At 51.2% G+C, this 21,627-nt stretch overlaps 1 protein-coding gene across 1 annotated transcript in view; it reads right to left on the reverse strand.

Annotated features, from left to right (window-relative positions):
• MMP17 (matrix metallopeptidase 17) overlaps nucleotides 1–9,737 on the reverse strand; it is a 36,079-nt gene extending 26,342 nt beyond the window's left edge. Inside the window, exon 1 of the mRNA XM_015877647.3 lies at nucleotides 9,270–9,737. Within this exon, the coding sequence (XP_015733133.1) occupies nucleotides 9,270–9,398 (129 nt within the window). The 5' untranslated portion in view covers nucleotides 9,399–9,737. The remainder of the gene's footprint in view (nucleotides 1–9,269) is intronic.
• Between the last annotated feature and the right edge of the window lie 11,890 nt (nucleotides 9,738–21,627).

The following is a 21,627-nucleotide window of genomic DNA, read 5'->3' on the forward strand; positions in this document are numbered from 1 at the left end:
TGCCTACCCACAGCTCTACAAAGCACAAGGAAAAAGAGCGGTCACGGAGCTCTGGCACTCGCTGTTGCTCCCATCTCTCCCTGCTCTCCCTGGCACCAGCTGCATGCTCACAGATCCCTGGGTACCATCTACCACCACTGTCTTCCCCGAGGTGTTGTGGCTGTTGCTCCCACACCAGCTGCTTGTACCCCAAAGGCAGAGGTGCCTCCAGGGGAGTTAGCAGCCAAAAAAACCTTTTACACACTGGGCACCAATTTCTGCACGGTTTGGGATGGAATTTACATCACCGAGTGCCCTAGGAGGTTTAATGTGTCCTCATCTTAACTCTCAGTGCGTTCCCCTGCAGAAAGTATGACTACTCGTGTAAACACAGGCGATGTTCCCAGGTCACAGCTGCAAAATTTAGCACAGAAAACCATCTCCCTCCCCTCGCCTTCGCCCTGTGCTCCCATTGCCTCCCTTTCTGCTTTCCTCATAGGAAAGTCATCATTGCAACAACCCACGTCTGAGTACTTCCCCCACTCTGGTCCCATCCCCTGGTCCCTTTGGGTTCATCCCAGGCAGCACTCCCACCCCTGGCTCCTGGGGCAGGCGAGCAGATCGCTTTTGAGGCACTTCCAGGTTATTGAACTGTGTTGTTAATGCAGCTTGTTTCCCATCAGCTGAGGGCAGCGTGCCGGGGACATCATTTATTTTCCATGTTTATTTATGTCGGGAGAGTCCTTAAAGGATTTGTTTGCAGCTGCTCTGGTGGCTGCTCAGCCTGAGGTCAGCTCCCTCCAGCCAGACCCACGGAGTGCAGTGCCTTCTGTCCTTGGGTCGATTTTTCTTCTTTTTTTCAAACCATTTAAGACCAATTTGTAAATGGATGTGACCTCTGCTCAGCACTCACAGCTGATGGCCACCCTGCACCGTGCCCTGGTGGCCCTTCCAGCTGCCTCCCAACCACTCCCAGTGCCACACAGCGTCCCAAGCTGGTGTGCATGGAGTTGGCTGCCAATTTGTTTTCTCTTTGGGGTTCAGGGTTCCCCTGGAGGAGCAGAAGGTGCCACATCGATCGTCTCTGCTGTCCTCACTCTCATCTGGGCAAAGAAACATTTGTTATCTTGTGACAGTTCCCTGCAGAGGCTGCTCAGGCATCCTATCTGCCTGCATGGTGGGGCTGGTAAGCTTGCAAGAAACTTCACTTTAAAGGGTTTTGCAACATTAACTGAATTTCTACAGTTGTGTTTATTGGCTCTGAAAATGACCCAGGCTCTGAGCACATGAAGATGGGCTCAGCTCTCACCCCCTGGCTCTGAGCATGTCTGGCTCCCAGCACTGAATTCCTTGTATGCAGTGTCAGGAATATGGTGCTGTCCCTCACCGAGAGGCAATGAGCTGAGGACTGCTGGGGTCTATGTACCGAATGGGTCTGGATAACCTAGAGGCTGAGAAATGACCCCAGAACTACCAGAAAGCAGATGTCCTTGCCCTGAGAACTGAGCCCTCCGAACAGACAAGCAGAAATGATGCTCTGTCATTGCTCAGACAAGCATGACACAGCGGGGCAGCAGGCAGGTCACCCCAAGGGCTCTGAGGAGTTCCCCTCCAAGCTCCCACAGGAGCTCCAGCTCCTGTCCCACTCCTACAGTGCCCAGTCTGTGCCTTGGGCTGGCAGCAATGATCTCTGTCAGTGTCACCAGGACTGTGAGAATTCCCTACAGGAGAGCCCGAGTAAAGGGGCAGCTGCTGAGAGCTGAGGGATGCAGGAGGAGCCAGGCTAGAATTTAAAGCAGAAGCTGTTTTGTTTTTTTCAAGCCAGAGGATATTAATGTGTGAGATAGGAGAGAAATGTGGAGGAGAAAGTCAAAGGTTATGCAGATACTGATGAAGGGATTTGCTGAGAGGTAGAGAATTACTGCAGAGTAAGAGCAAGGAGCTTCATAAGGCATCCTGCAAACTTCCCCTGCTTAAAGCACGGGCTGCTGCTGCCCTGCAGCCACTCAATGACCGGCACCGAGCAGTTAGGAGGGCCGGATCCCCTGCCGCAGCGCAGCCGGGTTCCTCATTTCCCACCCGCAGCTCGGCACCGGTGTTTCCTCGGATGTTTCCCCGGTTTCCACCAGAGGGCAGCGGCACGACACAGCCAGGGACAGCGGGGTGTCCCCGAGCAGCACCCGCGGACCCCGCACGGAACATCCCCGGACCCTCCTGGCCGCTCTCTCCTGCGGAATGAAACCCTTCTCTCGATGTGGACCAGAGAGTCTAGAGAGAGCGGCCGGGATGGGAGCAGCGACCCATCGTCACCCATCTCCAGGCTGCTCGGCTCCAGCTGTCCCCGTCGTGCTGCCAGCGAGCAAGGGACAAACAGCTCCAGCTGCCAACAGCAGCACAAGCGCTGGGGGCTCAGCTCAGACCAAGCACACAACACAGTGCCTATATGTTCCTGCTGCAACCCCGCGACCAAGCAGCAAACTCTCCCATTACGTGACCCCATGCACTGCTGTGGTTTGATGGGGAGCACAGCAGCTCTCAGGAGCCAAACTATGCAATCATAGAATCATGGAATCATTTGAGTTGGAAGGGACCCTGGAGCACAGCAGCTGATTGACACTAGATTATCTCGATCTTGCTGGACACTCTGTGAGGGCAAACCAAAGCAGGAGAAGCATTAGTGCCAGCTGAGGCCATGCAAGACGATTCCTCATTTCGGACTCTCATCGATCAGGCCTGGAGGATACATTTCTGCAGCATAAACAAAATGTAGTAGAAGTCCCAACCCACCTAACTCTTTTCTGCTGTTCTTGCCTACAAAACACATTGCCATTTCATCAGCGTGTCTGCCAGGGATTTCCCTTTTGTGAACCCAATTTCCTCTCGCTTTTGAACAAAAAAAAGCATCTCTGACATGGAGGATGCAAAGGGAGAGACAGCACAGCTTGGTACAGAGCAACAGGGAATTTGCCAGGCAACAACAAAGTGGAGAACAAGCAAGAGAAATAAGAGACAATTTAGTGCAGAGAAATGATCAAAGAAGCAAAGATGTGTCTCAATCAGCATCGCCAGCCACCCTTCTGTGGCAAGCGTGCCAGGGGGCTGTCATGATTCAGCAAACACAGAGCAGGGTGGGGAAGGAACCCATGCAATGGTGGGACCTCCCCAACACCCCCACTCAGCTGCCACCGAGTGGCTACAACACCTGCAGGGATCCCTCACAGCAGACTATGGAGAACCAGCAGAGGCTGTTTTATTTCTTCTCTTCTTGCAGGGTCAAGTGATATGCAGATACTCCAAGTCTGCCAACAAGCAGAGAAGCCTAAAACTTTCAGTGCTTTGCACAGCCTGTAGCTACCAATCAAACGCATGCTTTCTCCAATGAGTTTCCAGGCTTTCCTCCCAACAGATACCCCATGTGCACCACTCCTTTCTGTTTTTTATCCCATCCAGGTTCCTCCAAGGTTACTTGGTGCCATCACAGCTCCCAGGTCCATTCCCTGAACTTCAAGGACAGCGAGGAACCGCAAAGGCAGGCAACAAGCCACCAAGTTTCCTTTTGATCTACCAGCAATCTTCCATCTCCAACGAGGCACATTTGGTGATGAGAAAAATGGGAAAAATCCAGAGCTGAGTGGTTTGGGATGAGGAGAAACTGTGTAGGGGTTGGATGCCTCCACCATAGTGCAGCACAGGCAACCTCCACAAATCAAGGCAGCAGCTGCAAACAGTCCTTCAGAACTCCATTGAAGCAGTCCAGATCTCTCATCTCCCTCCTGTACTTCAGGTAATGGAAGCACCTTGCAGCACAACACCTTAAAGGCTGCAAAAGATGCCCTCAAATTGCAGAGTTATCCAAGGGCACGACGGCAGAGCTTGGGTTGCTGGGTGATCAGCAGCAGCTGGGAGGTGAACAGCAGGAGATGCCAGTTGGGGGTTGTTAAATAACGAGACAATATAATCCAAGCGTGTTCATCGCCTTCCAACACAGACCCTGCGACACAGGAAAAATCGCTTTTGTTCACTCAGAAGATCAATACTGTGAGGATGAAACCATATGTTGGATGGTGTGAAGAGCTCTGTCTGACCACTGGCAGCCAACAGGCAGAAACTCCATCTTGAAAAATGGTTTTAAAAAGCTCCACAAAACTAAAATGAACCAACATACTGCCACGTTCCAAACCACCTCATGGGCACCGTCCTTGCCAGGTGCCACAGATCATCTCCAGGCTTCTTGGAAAAGAGATTTTCTGTGCCAATGGTCCATTCTGATGCAGGAAACTCAGGCTCTCCTCTGCTAAATCACCACAGCTAATCAAACCATCAGTCCCATTTGAGACCACACTCCTGGGTGAGCTTTGGCCTTTGCTCCATGTTAGTCCCTGCAGGACTGCTGCACAAACCTGCTGTCAGAGGCAGCTTCTCATGATGCTCACCTCAATCTCCCAGTTCTGCTCCACTTTGGCAGCTTCCTCCCTCGCCCCCGCACGCCTGCTTTGTTTTGCACTGGATTTAACTTCGCATATGTGGTTTGGTGTGTTGTTTTTTTTAATGTAACATCAAATCTCTTAATTCTCTGACCCAGAAATCAGAGACAATCCTCATAAAAATCTGGGACAAAGAAGACACGCGGATGCACGCGCGCTTTGGAAAGGGCTTCTGGAAGTCCCAAATCTACCCATTTACAGTGATTTTGATTAAAGAAAGCACTCTGAAAACTGTTGCTATTGGATCTGGGGTTACTTTGAAAGCAAATCCTTGCCCTCAGTGCAGCTCTCCCCTACCCAAGGCCCTTGGGGTGATGAGGAATCTGCCCAGATTGGCCATCATTGCTGAGCCACACATGGGATGCGCTGGGTTGAAGGGCTGGGCTTTTCCCTCCCATGCTGTCACCCCCACGAGGATAGATGTCCCTGGGTCCCAGCTGGGCATCTGCCCACTCCCACAGCACTCCAGAAATAAAGGTTTCTTTGGTTACAGTGTGACCTTTCCGAGCCGCGCAGTCCATTCCCGCAGCAGTTTTGCCAGTGAGTAAATAATGAGAAATTAGCGTGCGGCCCCACGATGACTCACAGTGAGCTGCCGCCAGCACTAATGAACCTGTGGGGATAAAACAGGGTGCTGGGGACATCTGAGAGCATGGCCTCACAGCCATGTTACACATGTGACACCATGGAGGGCAGCTCTGTTGGCTCCCTGCTCCAGAGCCCAGCCCGGCCATGGAGATGGGAACGTGCCACTTTGCATTGCTTCCTTGCACACTCAATTTAACGAAGGAGAAAAAGAAACCCTGCAGGAGCAAGGCTGTATCAGGTAGGCATAGTGCACACAGCAGCCCCAGCGTGTGAATCCCATTGTGTTCTTAGGGGAAATAGGCATAGAATTCAAGTTCCATCACACTCTACATCAGGGCTCGGGGAGGGGAGTTCTGATCCCAGGAAGCCCAGCTGCATTCAGCCCATCAGGCACAGTCTGTACAGCAGCACCCAGCAAGATGAGCGCTACCCCCAGCCATGGGAAAGCCCTCAGTGATGTGGAAGCGGATAATTGAGCTTAACTGCCCATGGGTAATTCACACGGCTGGGCAATAGCAGCCAAGTGTAGGACAGAAGTGATTTGCTCCACCTTGAATTCTGGGGAGCTCAAATCTGAAAGGGAAGTAGCAGTTCAGACCAGCCAGGGCTTTAACACCAGATTAAATGCTTTCACATGAGCACTTCTGTTTGGGAGCTCCCAGCCAGCCTTTTGTCAAGCCAATTTACTTTGCATTGTACTTTGGCTTCAAAAGGTACCTTAAAACATATCGAGCAGCATTTTTCTTTCCATGCTGGCTTAGGTTTTCTTGGGAAGAATTCATGAACGTGGGACGGGCACTGCTCTGAGCTGGAGGGAATGCACCGTGGTGGCAAAGTCTTATCCCCCATACAGTTGGCCTGAAAGCAGCACTGTGTGGGAACCCACCGAGAATCCCGTCCTGGAACTCCTGCTATTTCAAAAGGCTGAAGGAAGCTCCAAAGGGGATTATCAATTATTAATTTCCCCATTAGCAGCAACAGACGGCTACAAGTCTGGCGGTTTCTCTGGATAGAAGGAGCTGCCTATTTCCACACTGGGGTTTTGCTGAGGAGGGGCCCGAGCCAGACGGCTGCTGTGCCTTAGGGAGGACATGTGGGATCTGACTGGGCAGGAGGGAGGAGGACAACATGGGCACAGCCACACAACAGACCAGCAATAGCAGCTCCCACCCTCCTGCTTCATCAGCTGCAACTTGGGCAGCGTGGGCACTGCAGAACACCAAAATGGGGGGGAGGGGGGGGGGAGCAAACACCCTGGCTCTTCCCATGGCACATCCTTATGATTCAAATAAGAAGCTGCCACAAAGGCGAGGGCCCTGCCCCAAACAAAGAGCTGCTTGGGGCGGTGAGGGGGGCACAGCCTCCACGGATGAATGCAAATGCCTCCATCCCCTGGGAGCAACTTCTCTGGGACAACACAGAGCAGCATTGTGAACGGGAGGCCGTGCTCATACGCAAGCCCCCAGGAATGCCCAGTGCACCCCAGCTGGAGGAACTGGGGGTTGGGACAGACCCTCAGCATCACCCCAATGACATGGGTGGGATAAAGAGGCTCCTGCTCATCTTCCTGCACCCACACTCTTGCAACCAGACTGAAGATCCCCCAGCACTCCCTTGTTCTCTGATGGCTGATGATGCCACCACCACCTCCACATGCAGTGCAACCCCAGGACAGTGCATTTCTGTAGGGCACAGTGTGCTCAGCTCTGGGCACAGACTCACACACAGCTCCCCATTGTACAGGTGCTGGACCTGTAGCACAGCTAGAATAGCCCAAGTTTACCATTAAGCTCATTTTCCAGCCTGCAGGTCTCTAGGTCAGCACCTTCTGTGTACAGATTCCACCTCGTCAGCTCTTATGAAAAATAGAAGCTGAAGGCAGCCCTCCCTCCGGACGTGGTTCAAAGCCCAGGGAAGGCAGAGCTCTCATTGCTTGTTACTGCCAACGTCTGTAAAGCTTTTGCTACCCAGGCCCCGGAGACCCAATTCAAAGGGCTGGGAATTGATGCCATTTGTGAGCACTTGGTGCAATGTGAGGAGGGCTTGGGGGTTTGTTCTGGGAAAGGCAGTGGTGCAAGAGGCAAAGCGGTAAAACTCCAACCCAACAAACTAAAATTCAAGGAAAACATTCAAATCAGGCTCCATTCCATCTGCTATTTTACGCTCTTTGTTAGAGCAGCTAATGGACAACAATAAAAACATTAATAATCAAGCCAGATTTATAAACTGGGCAGCCCATTCCGCTGGTAATGAAATCTGGAGAATCACTCAATATGATATTGCTTTGGGCAGCACTCTACCAAAAGCTGCCTTTGAATTATGGCCCTCTTTCCTTCTGCTGAACTTTAATTTGGCCCAGCACCACCGCAGCATGCAGCAGGAGCTGTGAGCACACAGCACGGCCCTGCGTGGCAGTGGGGGGGGGGGGATATGGGACGTGGGAGCTGTGCTGACATTGTGCTCCATTTACTGCGGAGAACTGCTGGATATGATTTTCAAAGGTTAACAGAGCATTCTATTGCCATGGTTTCATGCTTCCTAGTTTTCAAATATTTGCTTGGAATGCATCACAGATCTTTAATTTCTTAGTTGCTTCATAAGGCGGATGTCAAATAATCATTCTTAAAGCACTCGCTTACCCCACACTGCTATTTCCCTGACGAACACCTCCGACAATACCTGGCATTTTCCGCTCCCTGCTGCTCACTGCAGGGCACGAGCATGAACCTGCTTTCCAGCCAGTCCCTTCCTATTCCCAGCCGTGCTGCCACAAGCCCACGAGATAGATTTGCCCCAGAAGCACGCCCAGGGGAGGGGGAACTGTCTGCACATCACTCAGCCCACAGCAGGCTTGGTGCTAATGGCACAGCTCTCTGTGAACCCACGGCCACCACACTCCTTGCATCTCTTGTTTGCAAGCTCCCACAGCTCTCCAGCACAGCTTGGAGCTGCTGCTGCTCCAACCCAGCCCAGGACAGAAAGCACCTCAGTGCCAGAGGGCTGCCCACCATCTCTAATAAGCCCCCTTGGGTGTCAGCACTTAACCTGTAAGAGCTGTGTGCAGCCCGCACGGTACCAAGGGTAAAGGCAGGTCAAAGCCCAAGTTTGAGTCAAATGGGTTGGGGCAGAACACACCAATTCACGCTCTGTTTACATTAAATATTAAGCCAAGCTTTAACATTTGGTTACAGAGGAACAGAAACGCGCCGTACTGATGCAGATGTGCCTCATTTTTCCCCACATTTCCTATTCTGACAGAACATCGTAGGGGCTCAGGCAGGGCTGGGAAGCAGCTCCTGGAGCACACGCTCGGTGCTGGCAGCATCCTGGTGCACTGCTCTATGTGAGCCCGTCGTTAGGTAACCCCGCCGTGCTGCAAGCTGCTCCTCCTTCCCAGCACTGTGAAATCTGCTGAATTTCAGAGAATGTCCCCAGAGTGGCAGCTCCAGTCCTGGAACCGCTCAGACGGCCACGCACAGCAAAGCTGCTTCCTGACGGGTGGCTTTGGTGTGGCCGTGGGGTTCTCTCTGGGCTCAGGTCTCCTCTTTGCCATCAGCTGCCAGAAAGTTTTCCTCCTCCCAGAGCGAAGCCTCCATCTCTCCCTATAGAGCTGACACCACGACCCGACAGGGGCACAATCTGACCCTCACCGCCCACTGACAGCTCCCACTGCAAATAGGGCGAAGAACCGGGACCACCAACCACCCGAGCTGTGCAAAGCACCTCAAAACAGCCCCTACCGCTGTGTCTGCCCCATCCCTACGGATGGCTTTTATCCCAAACGTGTCATTTCATCCGCAGGCTGACAGCCCCTGCGAGACGCCCGCCTTTACCCAGCGCCATCCACGAGCGGACGCTGCTGGGGCCGTCGACCTGCGGCCGCCGGGTGGGGGAAGTTGGACCACCGGGTGTCGGGGAGCGATGGCAGCAGGGGGGGGGACACGGTGCGTACGGGGGCTCCGCAGAGCCGGAGAGAAGGGAAGGACACCGGGCAGGGGCTGCAGGGCGCTGGGGGGCTGCACCCTGCAGAGGGCGCGGGGAGGGGAGGATGCGAAGGGACGCGCCGCAAGGAGGGTATGGGGAACGGGAGGGTACATGGCACCGGCCGAAGGAGGAGGGGGTACGGAGCGACGGAACGCGTCCAGAACCGAGGGAACAGGCGACGGGCGGAGGGGAGCGGGGCGAAGCGGAGAAAAGCGGGGGCCGCGGGTCACTCACAACTCCCCGGCTGATGTCGTCCGCTGCGGGGGTGGGCGCCGCGGGCGCTTCCTGCCACGCCAGGCACAGGGCGAGCACGAGGAGCATCTCCCGGCGGCGGGCGCGGTGCCGACCGGCGGGGCTCAGCATCCCCCCGCACACCGAGCCGCCCCGCGCCGCCCGCCCCGGCAGGGCCCGGCCCCGGCCCCGCGCTGGGCTCCGCCGGACCGACGGGATCCACGCAGCATCCGAGCTCCCACCCCGGAGCTGCGGCCGCCGCCGGGGGGGGTCGGGTCGGGGGGCTCCGGGGGCTCCTCTCCGCTCAGCGCCGCTCCGCGCCTCCGGGAAGCTCCGCGTTTACATCGCCCCGCTGCACCCCGCGGAGCGGGCAACTCGCTGCGGGAGCGGAGCGGAGCGATGCACGGCGGCTGCCGCTGCCAAACGGGGCCGCCGCCGCTCCGGCCATGCACCTCTGCGGGCGGCGGCGGAGCAACCCCGGCGGCGGGAGGAGGAGGAAGGAGGAGGAGGAAGGAGGATGTTAATGAGGCGGGCGGGGCCTGATCTCCGCTTGAGGGGGTGGGGGGCAGCGCCGTCTGGTCGTGGTGCTGTGCAGCACCGGCGGCGGGGAGACGCAGCTCCGTGCAGCGCTTCTGTCTGAGCCGCAAGTCTCGGTTCTGCGAAGGAGCGGCCCCAACTGCCAGCGAGTCGAGGTGCAGCCCCGCAGCCGCGGTCGGTGCGGGGTCGTCCGCATCGGGAGAGCCCCGCACTGGGACGGGGCAGATGGTGCAGCCACCCCGACGGCCCCGCTGCTGCCATCTCAGGGGCAAACACAACCAGGACGTCGCAGCTGCGTCCCCTCCTCCCTATTAACGCGTTATTATACTCCACAGCTTTGGAAATCGCATCGAAAGTTGCTTTCGAAAGGAGCTTGTAAATGTACTTTCTTTCTTTCCTTCTTTCTTTTTAAATATAGAAATAGAAATGGTAAACAACGGACTGTCTTATGACAGCTGAGCACGAACCAGCTCCATCCCTCTGTGCTGCAGTTCACCACGCCAGCCTGGTCCCTGTGCTGGCCGAGCAGAACCACTGCTGTGCATCACTGCACAGCAAACCCCATAGCACAGCCTGGTCCTATAGCAAGCCCTATAGCACAGCAGGGCCTTACAGCAGCCAACTGACCTCTGCTCCCACTCCCCACGCTTCTGGAAGATGACACATATTCCACTCCAACCTTTAATTCCGTTTTGCAGCCAAAGGCAACAAAAGGATAAAGGATCATTGTGGACAGCCCTAGAGCTGCTGGACCAGAGATAAACATCGAGCCCATTCCATCTGGAAGAGTTTTGCTCTTAACTCCAAGGGCTCAGCCCTTCAGGGCAAGTGTTACCATTTTATCTTCACCTGTGGGGTCATCCCTTCCCACAGCACAGACAAGGCTTCTCACTTCCCATCAGTTGGGTGCACGAAGCAGATCGGCAGCAGAACAAAGGGAAGGACGGTGCTCCACGGTGAATGGCATTTAATCCTCTTAGTTTTCTCAAGTTTTCTCTTGCAACTCTTTTCCCATGGCCATTTCTCACATGTCCAAGTCCCTGCTGACATCATGCTAACCCAGTTATGATGCAAAAAGCACATCTCTTTTGGAGAAGGTGGGAGCTATGCACCACTTAATGAGGCAAATGTAACGGGCACCAATGACTCCTTATGTCTGCAGAGTTAGGAAAAGAAGGGGTTCCAATGGGAACACAGCACTGTGGATGTTCTCTCCCTTTAGATTTCAGAGAGTAGGAAGCGACCCCAGTGGCAGAAGTTCAGTGCAAGAGCAGCACAGGGGTAGAGAGAGCACTCATGCCACTCATTGCACAGGTGAGTTCTGAATGGGATTTATTAAAGGAAAGAGCAGCGGGATGATTTCAATTCTGTTAAGCTTGGCTTCCAAAATGCATTTTTTATGCTTCGTTTGTTGCAAATGAATGACTCAGTTAAAGCGACGTTTCAACGTATTATAGCCAAAATATTTGCTTTGCACAACAACAAAATAAGAGATAACTGCAATCATCTGTAAGCAGGAACAAGGAAATGGACAGGCACAGCAGGCAGACAGTTCCACAGGTATCACAGAGAGCAGCTGTCTTAGTGCAAAACTTCAACACAGAACAAGAAACACCAGGAAAATGGGTTTGCATGTTTGCCTCCATCTAATTTGCCCAGACTTGGATGGCACTGTTGGTGTTTGGAACATCTGCAGTTACACCACATCTGTTCCCTTCCCACACTCAAATCACACACCTGAACTATTTCCACCTTCCTGCACCAAGATGGTGAGTGAGAATTTAAGACGTTATTATCTCCCGACTGCATACACGACGTGCGAGATGAAGATTTTCCTCTTGGTGTATTCGGGATAATTAGCATGTATGACAACATTCAGACGATTTAATTTCCCAATTACGCAGCTACACTGGAAATATCCTTTGCATTAAGCATGCAGCATTTCTTATCAGTCGATATCCTACAACTTCTTTGCTGTCACATCACCACAGGTGCTCATGTTTGGCAAGGTGAGAAATAATGGTATTCTGCCCTACCATTGAGCTCCCTATGGCAGCAGGTCCACACTGTGCCCAGGGCTGTGCTCCATAGAGTGAGGACATGCAGGGTGTGATCCTGCTGTTCTCCTGGAAGTTTTGGTAGCTGCAGGGAAAATCTGTTGTTGGAATCCCATTTAGTTGCATGTAATTAGTTTCACCCTGAAGCTGCTTATTTGCTTGCCTACTTTTAGGAGCGATGGGTGAACAACAACAAAATCAATCATATTTCCGAGACCGATAGTGGGCACACAGTCATACATTTGTTAACATATGAACTCTGTGAGTAAAAATGGAGCAGAATGGAGCATTTACAGCTGGTTGGAGTGCATTCAGCGTTTTTCTTGCTTCCTTGTTTTCTAGTTGGAAGAAAACCCCCAGGCTACCAGCATTTCCTCAGCAGCTTCCACAAAAGGAGGGCAGCCAAGGCAGGAGCAGTGGGGAGGCTGTTCTTCCTCCTGCCCAGCCCTGATGTGTGCTGAGCTTTTGGTTCTCCGCACAACCGCAGAGAGGCACAAAATGTTGCCAGCATCTCAAACATGGAATGGGTTGGAGAGGACCTCAATGACACCCATGTGTCAGCCCCAGCAGCAGGACACAGCAGCATCAGCTGCGTCCCCTTGGCCTCATCCCACCGAGCCCCCTGGCAGCTCAGCTTTGGCCCCTCGTTCAGCACAGCCCCAGCACTGCAGATCTCCCCACATAAGACCCAAGCAACATGCCCTCCTGGCTTCCCACTGCTCTTGGGGCCTTTTATCTGCTGCTGCAGGAACGTGTATACATGCTGTTGGAGGTCTTCCTGCAGGCTTATCACTTTGACCATCTCTCCGTGCCTCCCACCGAGCTCTCTGCTGAGTTCTGTTTATCAAATCAAACAAACTCTTTCCCTTTATTTCAAAGGCTTTCCCAGACAGTTCTGCCTTGTCTTTTATCACCCATTTTGCAGTGGGAAATGGGCTTCTGCCATGGCACACACCTCTCCTCCCTCTCAAGGCTCCCACACATCCTCACTGTCCCACGCTGCCCATCTGCACAGGGACTTTTGCAGTTTCTCAGCTCACAGACACCAAGCAGACAGGAGCACATCACACAGCAGTCGTGTGCTCTCACAACATGGCATTGCAGGCAGCGACACCCATGAATTACAGCAGACAAACATTCTCCAGGCTCAGCTGCACCCCAGTGCAGCACAACTCAGTCCTTGTGCTGGTGGGGGCAGAAGAACCAGGCTGCCCTATGAGATCATCTTTGCACCACCACATTGCCAGCCCTGCTGTCCTTGCCTTTTAGTAACAGCAGCATCACTTCACGCAGCCTTCTTTAAGCAATGAGAAATCCCGAGGCTAATTAATCAGATGTAGAACACAGACACTTTACTCAAAACCAACAAATCTGAAAGGCCACAGACTAGCATTTAATAGAGTGCTGCAGTGGAAATGTACCAATTTTAACACTACTTAAGCACGGCAGATTGTCCTTCAGCTCAGAAAAATCACAGAACTCTTTGACCTGCTTTTATAATGCCTAAATAAGTGTTGGTGCTTTCTGTCAGTCACGAAGATGGCAGATTATGTGACACACATCAATGCCACAGACCGGTGATGCACACGTGTACACTGCAGCCCTGCAGCGTGGGATGGATGGGATGTGGCTCATCAATGAAGCACAGCTGTAAATCCTCCAACATACAACATAGGAGCTGCCTACTTTCTCTCAGCCAGCTGGGCGTGCTGGTGTGGTCAGCAAGGCTCCCAACATGATGCTCGCCATCACTGCATTGCAAAGGGCTGCAAGGAGCTTGAATATTCAAACTCAACATTTCCTTCATTAAGTAAAAAAAAAAACAAACAAAACCTTTGAGATGTGCCACAGCCATTAGTTTGGATTTAGACCCAAGGATAGTTTGGAGCCAGTGGTGCAGATGCAGGGATTTTCTTGCTATAAACAATTCATCTCTTGGAAATACATCGGCCTCAAAGCTCACACAGCCCTTAGCAGAGCACAGCCCAAAGACAGAAGCCAAGGCTGCTCAGTTTCCCTATTAATGCCCTAAAGTGAAAACCTTGCACCTCTCAAGCAAAGCAACTCCAACACATCCAACCCAGACAGACCAACCCTTGCAGGGCTTCCCTCTACAGCTTCTTAGCAAGGCTGTGACCAAAGAAAGCACAGCCCACCCAGTCTGTCCTCCCTGCTGACAACTTGCCAGATAACAAATCCTCCCTATGAACTCTGCTCCTGATGGCAAAACTCATTTTATTTTTAAGACCCACACGGGTATTTTGCCTTTGTGGTTATTCTTACCAATGGAAAAGTTAGCACTGAGTTGAAAAGCAAACAGCTTTTGTTGGAAGAGGAAGGCTCCCCTGTTGAAAAGACAAAGTACAGACCCAGGGGGTGTCCACCTGCTCTTCGTGAACCTGGGTTCATGAAGGATGAAGAGCAGAAGCCCCATTGAGATGCAGAGGATCGGGGATCTGGATGTCAGAAGCAGGTGAAACAAACAGTAGTGTAATTTACGGAGTAACTTTGGGAAGTTAATTATTTCTCAGGATTCAACTTTAATGACTCCTGCACACTCCCTGGATCCTCAGCAGCCAGCTATGTCACGTAGCATTAAAAGCTGCAGCAGACAGTCCAGCATCAGATGTGGGGGGAGAAAGAAAATAAGAAAACAACAACAACAACAAAAACAATAGAGTCCCCAAAGGTTTCCCTTTACCAAAAACAAACAGATGCAATAGCGCAGCACTTTGGAAATAAATTGCTCACGAACCTTCTGGCTTGAAGCTACCACTAAATCTTCTTGTTTGCAATGATGCCCAGGTATATATGGCAGAAATCTCAGTGCTCTATTAAAGGCCTTAGAGAAAAGTCTCCCTGCTTCACAGAAAAGCTCTTATTTACCCCCTTGTGTCCTCAGAATAACAGATTACCACAGCTCCTGGCAATCACACACAGCTCAGCTTTGTGTCCACACTGCAGAATAAAGTCCATTACATAGATTGCAAAGCTGTTACATAAACCAAACTTTTATTATGGTGGTTATAGCGGCAAAACGTCCAAAGGGACGCTTTATGTACAACCTCTCTCTGTGCTTAATCAAAATACAACCAAATGCCTTTTTAAAAAAGAAAAAAATAAACCACCCAAACCTTCACTAGAGAAATGCTTTATTATTTTTAAATCACCCAATACTTCACCACTAATTCCCTGCGCTATTAAAGCTTGAACAAGGAGACCAAGGTCTGGCTCCTGCAAATCCTCCGTCAATTGAGTTTGGGGTTTCTAAAGCCTCCACACCGGGCAACTCAGAACCAAATCCTTTGCATTAAAGCCATCACAGGACAGGTGCTAGCAGGCAGGAGGCTCAGAACACCCCGCTCTGCTCATTGCTGACCCTGTGGTATCCCCTGGAGCAGGCGGCACAACAGAAGGTGGGTATTGCTGCAACCTGAGCATTCCATGCCCGCCCCGGCCCCCCAGCAGCCACCCACCTGTAAGAAGGGCTGGGGCCAGCACCTTGTTTGCCAGGGGCTCCCTAAGAAGGATGTGGTCAGAGCATAAGGTGTGGTCAGAGCATAAGGTGTGGGGTTTGCTACAACCAGCCTCTGGGGGTACGAAGCGGGCTGCATCCCTCTGCCAAGCTGTTCCTACTGAGAGAATTTATGTAGTATTTCCTCAGCCTTCAGGGAAAAAAATAAATACTATCTGGAAAATAAGGGACCTGTGGAGGCCACGATTTGAAATTCATCACACCATCGTACCTCCTGCTCCAGAGACATGCCTAAGGACAGATACTTCAGAATGTATGAAAGTATTTTCCAACTTCGCCTCATCCTGCATGTCTGGTTTGCTCTGATACTTGCTTCAAGAGAAGAGCATCACAGGGGTTGCTGCGGATGTTTGAAAGGGAGAAAAGAGCCCTTTGGTGCTCAGGGAGGGAGCAGCCCTTCAGAGGAGGAGAGGCACAGCGCTGTGTTAACGAGGAGTCAGATGGATAAAGGGTTTTAACTGTAGAAGCGAGCAATAATAATAATAATAAATGTTGCTCACAATATGCAGAGAAATTAAGACAGTTTCTTGTTTCCCCACAACTCCCTTTAAATAATCCTGCCAAAACATTTTTCCTTCATTCTGAGGCTTAGAGGACAGCCAAGAAGATTTAACTGTTAAATAGAGCCATTTATCCCAAAGGTTGTAGTAAAATACATATAATTTTAGCAGCAATTACCTTTGGGCAGCAAAGGGAGAGCTGCTGAATGTGCCATTAGCAGAGATTGCAGGGAGGGCGAGAGGAGAGTGGGGAAAGGGCTCCGCTGTTTGTCCCCCCAGCAGGACACAGCCCTGCAGAGCAGACTGAGGGTGAGCCCTTCCACCACGGTTGTGTGACACAACAAGGGGAGGGATGTGGCTTAACACTAAAACTGGAGACTTAGATGGGATATAGGGAAGGGCAGAGAGGTGCTGGTGCCACATCCCTGCAGGCATGGTCAGGTTATCCCATGGCACACAGCTCCCCATGCTCACAGGTTAAGGGAGCCCCTCGTCAGCACAGCACACAGCCATAACATGGACTTCTCAGCTAAAGAACAACCAACAATAAAACCAACTTTGGAGCATTCAGAAACCCTTTGTCAGAAGTTTTCACTTACCTGAAAGAGTTAGATGCTACACAAGCTTCTTTCACTTCATGTATTCATACACACATACAAATCCATCAGCTTTCTGCAGAGCAGGACTCCACGCTTCACAAAACAAAACTCTTTCTACTCCAGAAGTGCAAAACCACTTCTTCCTTTCCACCTCCCCATCACTTTTCCAGAGATCACACATCACACTTACCTGTACCTCTGCTGCTTCCTCAGACACGGTCTGTCTCTCTCCAGGCCACATCTCTGTGTCCCTTCCCCTGCCAACCATGGGGCAATGCAGTGATAGCACCAACCCAAGCAATGCACACAGCCAGGTGTGGCTGCAGCACATGGGCACCCAGCTGCGAAGGGCCAGGAGGCTGATGCTTCGTTAGAACACCTGCTGAAGGCTTTATAGAGATGTAAAGGGGCACTGCTTTCTTCCCTACCAAAAGTACAGCTTTGTTGTTTAATAATGTGAGCGAGGCTCTCGGCTGTGTGCTCAGCAGCTCACCTTGCAAACATGGTGCTAAAATCAGATCTCTCTCCTGGGATGTGTCCTCCCTGCACAGAGGAAGGGGGGGTCAGGGCTGCTGCTGTGTTCTGCAAGCAGAGAATTCAGCAGCATCCCACACCTCCTGTGTCAATACATTTGTGTTAATCAACACACCTGGGCCTGAGCACGACTTTACAGCTCCTCTTTAACTGTTTGGCTTTTCCAATGCTTTCATACTAAGGGAGACCAGAAACATCTCCCACATAGGGGGAGGTTGTTGGGTGCAGCCCTGTCCATTGGGTGCAGTGGCAGAGGGGATTGCAGGGTGTCCAAAGACAACATTTCCCAGCACCACTGAGAATGGGGGATGTGTCCAAGGATTGCTCAGCTGGGGCTGGCAGCCTCCTGTGCTCCATCCCAGGGAAATGGCCCTGAGCACAGTCATGGGCACAGCTCCTGGTTCAGCTCCTGGTGCTGAGGGCTTGGGTTAAATCACATGTTTTGAGTTGAAATGTGTAAAAAGAGCTGGAGAAAATGAATCACGGGGAGATGATAGGGTGAGAAATCAGCTCAATAAAACCAACTGCCCCGGGGGCTTCCTGCACGTAAAAGGAGTTGAAGTATTGCTGCGTGGATGGGAAACGATGACTTGCAAGATAAATGCCAGAGAAACTTGGTTTAAACTCAGAAAACTACCAAAAGCAATGGGAAAGCTGGTGCAGAATGCTTCAGCACCCTGGCCCTGCTGCCACTGTGTGTCCCCACCTCTTCTCAGGGGTTCTGCTGCTGCTGGGAGGCTTATGTGGTGTATGTGCTTGCTCTTACAGTACTGAACACAACTGAAATCCCCACTGCATGCTGTTGTAATGCAGCAGAGCCGAGCTGATGGGTAATCTGCTGCTGAGCCATCCTCAGAGCGGGCACACCAGACTGATCCCCCAAAGGTGAAAGGCCGAATTAAGAGACTTGAAAGTAAACTGCAAATCCTGTGTGAACAGGCTCTGTTTGATGAGACTTTCGGGTTCTCCAGGGACAAAGCTCATTTAATTGTGTAGCCTCTGTGGGGCTCTTTGCTGCCCAATGTGTTTTATCAGCTTAGCACACGCTGGGAAGGGCTCAGGGGGTGTTTGGTTTTAAGGAGCTGCGTTTTGCAGTGTCTCAGCCCTGCTCCCACGCACAGCTGGGATGTCACCCAGCAATGGCACTGCTGACAGGACAGTGTGGTGGCCCAGGTGGTGACAACAACCAGATGCTGATCTTGGAGGTTTGGCCCTGCTTTAACAGCTCCCGCAGCGCCCCGGGGACATCTACACTCAGCAGCTTGTGTTTTATGACTGTTCCTGCAAAGCATAGGAGAATCTTGTGCACACAACCATCCCACTGAGGGCTCTTCTGAGCTGCAGTGCCCAGCAGTATCGCTCTTCGTTTTGGCCACCTGAATTCCCCTAATGGCTGCTGGGCCCAACCATGTACTGCTGTGACCAGGAGCAGACTGTGAAGTATTTTGGAGGAGAGCTGACCCTCCTCAACACCTCATCCTTTCAGTTTGTGTGCTAACAGCATGCACTGTCACAGCTTTATTTTTAAATGGCCTTTCCCTTTATCACTGGAAAAAATTTCTTCCCATTGACCTGAACAGCACTAGCAAAGTCAAGTGGAATATATATATTCTTTCCTACTCACTGAACATAGTCATTGTTAATCTGAGCATGTTAAAACCAAAAGGGACAGGACCTGGGAGGTGGTTAACGTCAACACGATGGGAGCAAAGGAGAAGGGGTGAGGACCGAGCTTGTCAAAAGCAGAATTAGGAGTTTAAAATGGAAATGAAGTGACTGTCTGGGACGCGTGGCGTCCACCTGTATCTCAGAGGATGTGGCCGTGGCACAAAGACTCGGGGCTGATAAGGGAAGGGAAGCAGTGGCCTTGTGGCACTGACAGCTGCACACACAGCAAGGAGACACGTGGGAAACTGTGGGAGATCCAGAGCCAGAGCCAGCAAGAGCAGCTCGCACAGCACTGCTAACACACGGCTGCCAGCTCACTGGGAGAATGTTTCATAGCCACGCTGAGAGCAGCAAGCCAAGGCAACAGATACTCAGAGACTCTTTTTGAATGTAACATCCTTTTCTTTTAAGCCAGACTTTGCATAAGTTCAAGGTCTGGGGGAAACCATTTCTTTTCAATAAACCATGACTTATTTTGGTCAGGTTGGCATTAATAAATAGCAATTATCTGTGTAAATGCTAATTTGCATAAGCAGCACTTGAAGGTCAGTTGGTAGCACCACAGTCTCATATACAGATGGAAGGAGCAGCAGCCCTGCATTCAGATCTCAGGCTGCTGTGGATGCCCACAGCTCCGTGCCAGGGTGATGCTGCCTGAAGAGGGCTGGAAATGATCCCACAGTTCCCCATGTCCTGGAAGTGCTCCCTGAAGGTCTCCCTTTCCAAGAGGAGTTTCCCCTCCTTAGCACAGCAGCATTGAAAATCTCTTATCAAACCCAGTGCCAGAACAGTGGCCTGCAATAAACCTGCCTGGGCTGTCTCAGCATTAGATGTGCTTTGAAACCACACATCTCCGTATTCCCTCTGCCTAAAAGCACTGCTCAGGTGCTCCAGCATAAAGATGCCACATCCCTGGGGGTGACACACAGGGGAATCTCCTCGCCACTCGTTTCATGCTGCACATTGCTTTAGCAAAGTGTTTCTGGTAAAGAGCAACCCATAAGGACAGCAACCCATAAGGACAGCAACCCATAAGGACAGCAACCCATAAGGATTCTTTTGCCTTTCTTTGGCTTTAAAAGCTTTTGTTAGTTTAACTGGAAATACCCCTCGACGTGAAATACACTCAGAGCAACCCAAAAGCTTTTCTTCCAATCAATTAAAACAACAGGAGGAGAAGAGCCCTTGAAGGTGTGAAGGGAGAAATCGATGTGAGTGATATCCTGGTTACTCAGGTAATGCACACACCCCGAATAGGTGTAAAGGGGTCTTTGGGACAACATTCAGCCTGGAGCAGCAGCAGAAAGCCAAGAGGAGGAGCTGCAGTGTGCAACAAGCAGATATGGCACCTGTTAGACTATAGGAGAGAGGGCAAATGGACTTTTCATGCTGAGCTGCGTTTGTGTGTTGGGATGATTTTTAACACAGAAAATTCCAATTCTAACTGTGAATTTCATCTGAAGCAGAAAAGAAGAAAAAAAAAAGGATGAAAGTACTAAATCACACCAATCCATCAGGTTCTGTCAGAACTGAAAACATGTGTTCCTCATTCACACAGTGCAGGGCAGAGCGCAGCCTCCTGCTGAACTGTTTGGATGATCTTTATAACTGCAGCACAATACATCCTGGGGGGAGCCTGCCAGGTAAGCCTGGGAGGTGGGGAGGAAGAGAAGGAAAATGTACACATGCTTCAGTGTGATTCCATGCAGCCCAAACTCAGCAAAGATGGTTGTTTATTAGCAATACACTCTCACCTAAAAGCTAATTAGAACCGTATTGCCAAACTTAGGGGCTGAGGATGGCAAAGGTGAAGCTTAATGAAGGTTTAATTACTGGAATAATAACAGAGCATTTTGGTTTGGGTGCCCTCGGCAATAATAGGAGCTGCAGAGGCACCTCTGCTCCGGAGACAGCAGTGACGTTCAGCAGAAATAATGGAGCAATGCAAGGAACAGCAGCATTCAGGAGTCCCCAGCAGATGACGTTTTTGCACAGAATCATCAGCAGTGCAGAAGAGTGAGGCTGCTCCACACACACCGAGCGATCATTACTCTGCTGCCCATGTTTTTTCAGCTCAGAAATCCAAAGTGCCCTCATTTCTGGGAGTGATGAGCCGAGCTTCATTTTGGCTATAATGGCCGCTCAGACCATTAGTACCAGCACCTCCTCTTTGAAAATGTGTGTTACCGGTCTATAGAAAATTCCCATTAAGATAAAAATCATTATAAAAATGTTTTAACAAATTGGGACACAGCTATTTTAATGAAAATGGATGCATTTTCATTAATAAGAGAAATATTTGCTTTTTCCTAGGTGCATCACGGCAGCAGCCTCAGTGACTTTGTGACCCCTGTGCTGAGCAACACTTTCTAACTGGAAACAGCATCAGCAACGCCCAGCACATCTGAAAACTTGATTTCTCTTTAAGGCATCGCTAATCACAGTTACGAAGGCCATAGTCACAGTAGATAAGACCCATTCCATCAAGAGGCAGCATTAATTAATTGAATTATAATTAACTTGGGGTTCGACTGAACATGAAAATGACAGGTCTGACACTAGACTTCTATCATTAAAAAGAAGATCAAAAAAATAGTATCAGCTGTCTACATGAAAGTGAAAACAGGAGAGTCCATTGCCTGTGCTGCATGCTGAGCGCTCCTGCTGCCCCAACCCACTGCCCTGGTGCTGGGTGTTGGGTGTTTGTTGGGTGCTGGGGCTCGTGACAGCCCCACAGCCCTTGGGTCTCTTTGGGCTGGTGAGGTTCTCTGTCCTGATCCAAGCTCCCACATGCAGTGCTGTCTTGGTTCTTTCACTCCTGCATCTCCATGCAGCACTGCATGCAGGAGCTCAGCCCATTGCTGCCTCCAACCAGGTGTCTCAGAAGGTTTTTATCACGTGTTTATCTCACAGCAAACAAAGCCAATAACC

This window comes from Coturnix japonica, chromosome 9 (genome assembly GCF_054131305.1).
Source record: "Coturnix japonica strain WE chromosome 9, WE-NBRP24, whole genome shotgun sequence".
Taxonomy (NCBI): Eukaryota; Metazoa; Chordata; class Aves; order Galliformes; family Phasianidae; genus Coturnix; species Coturnix japonica.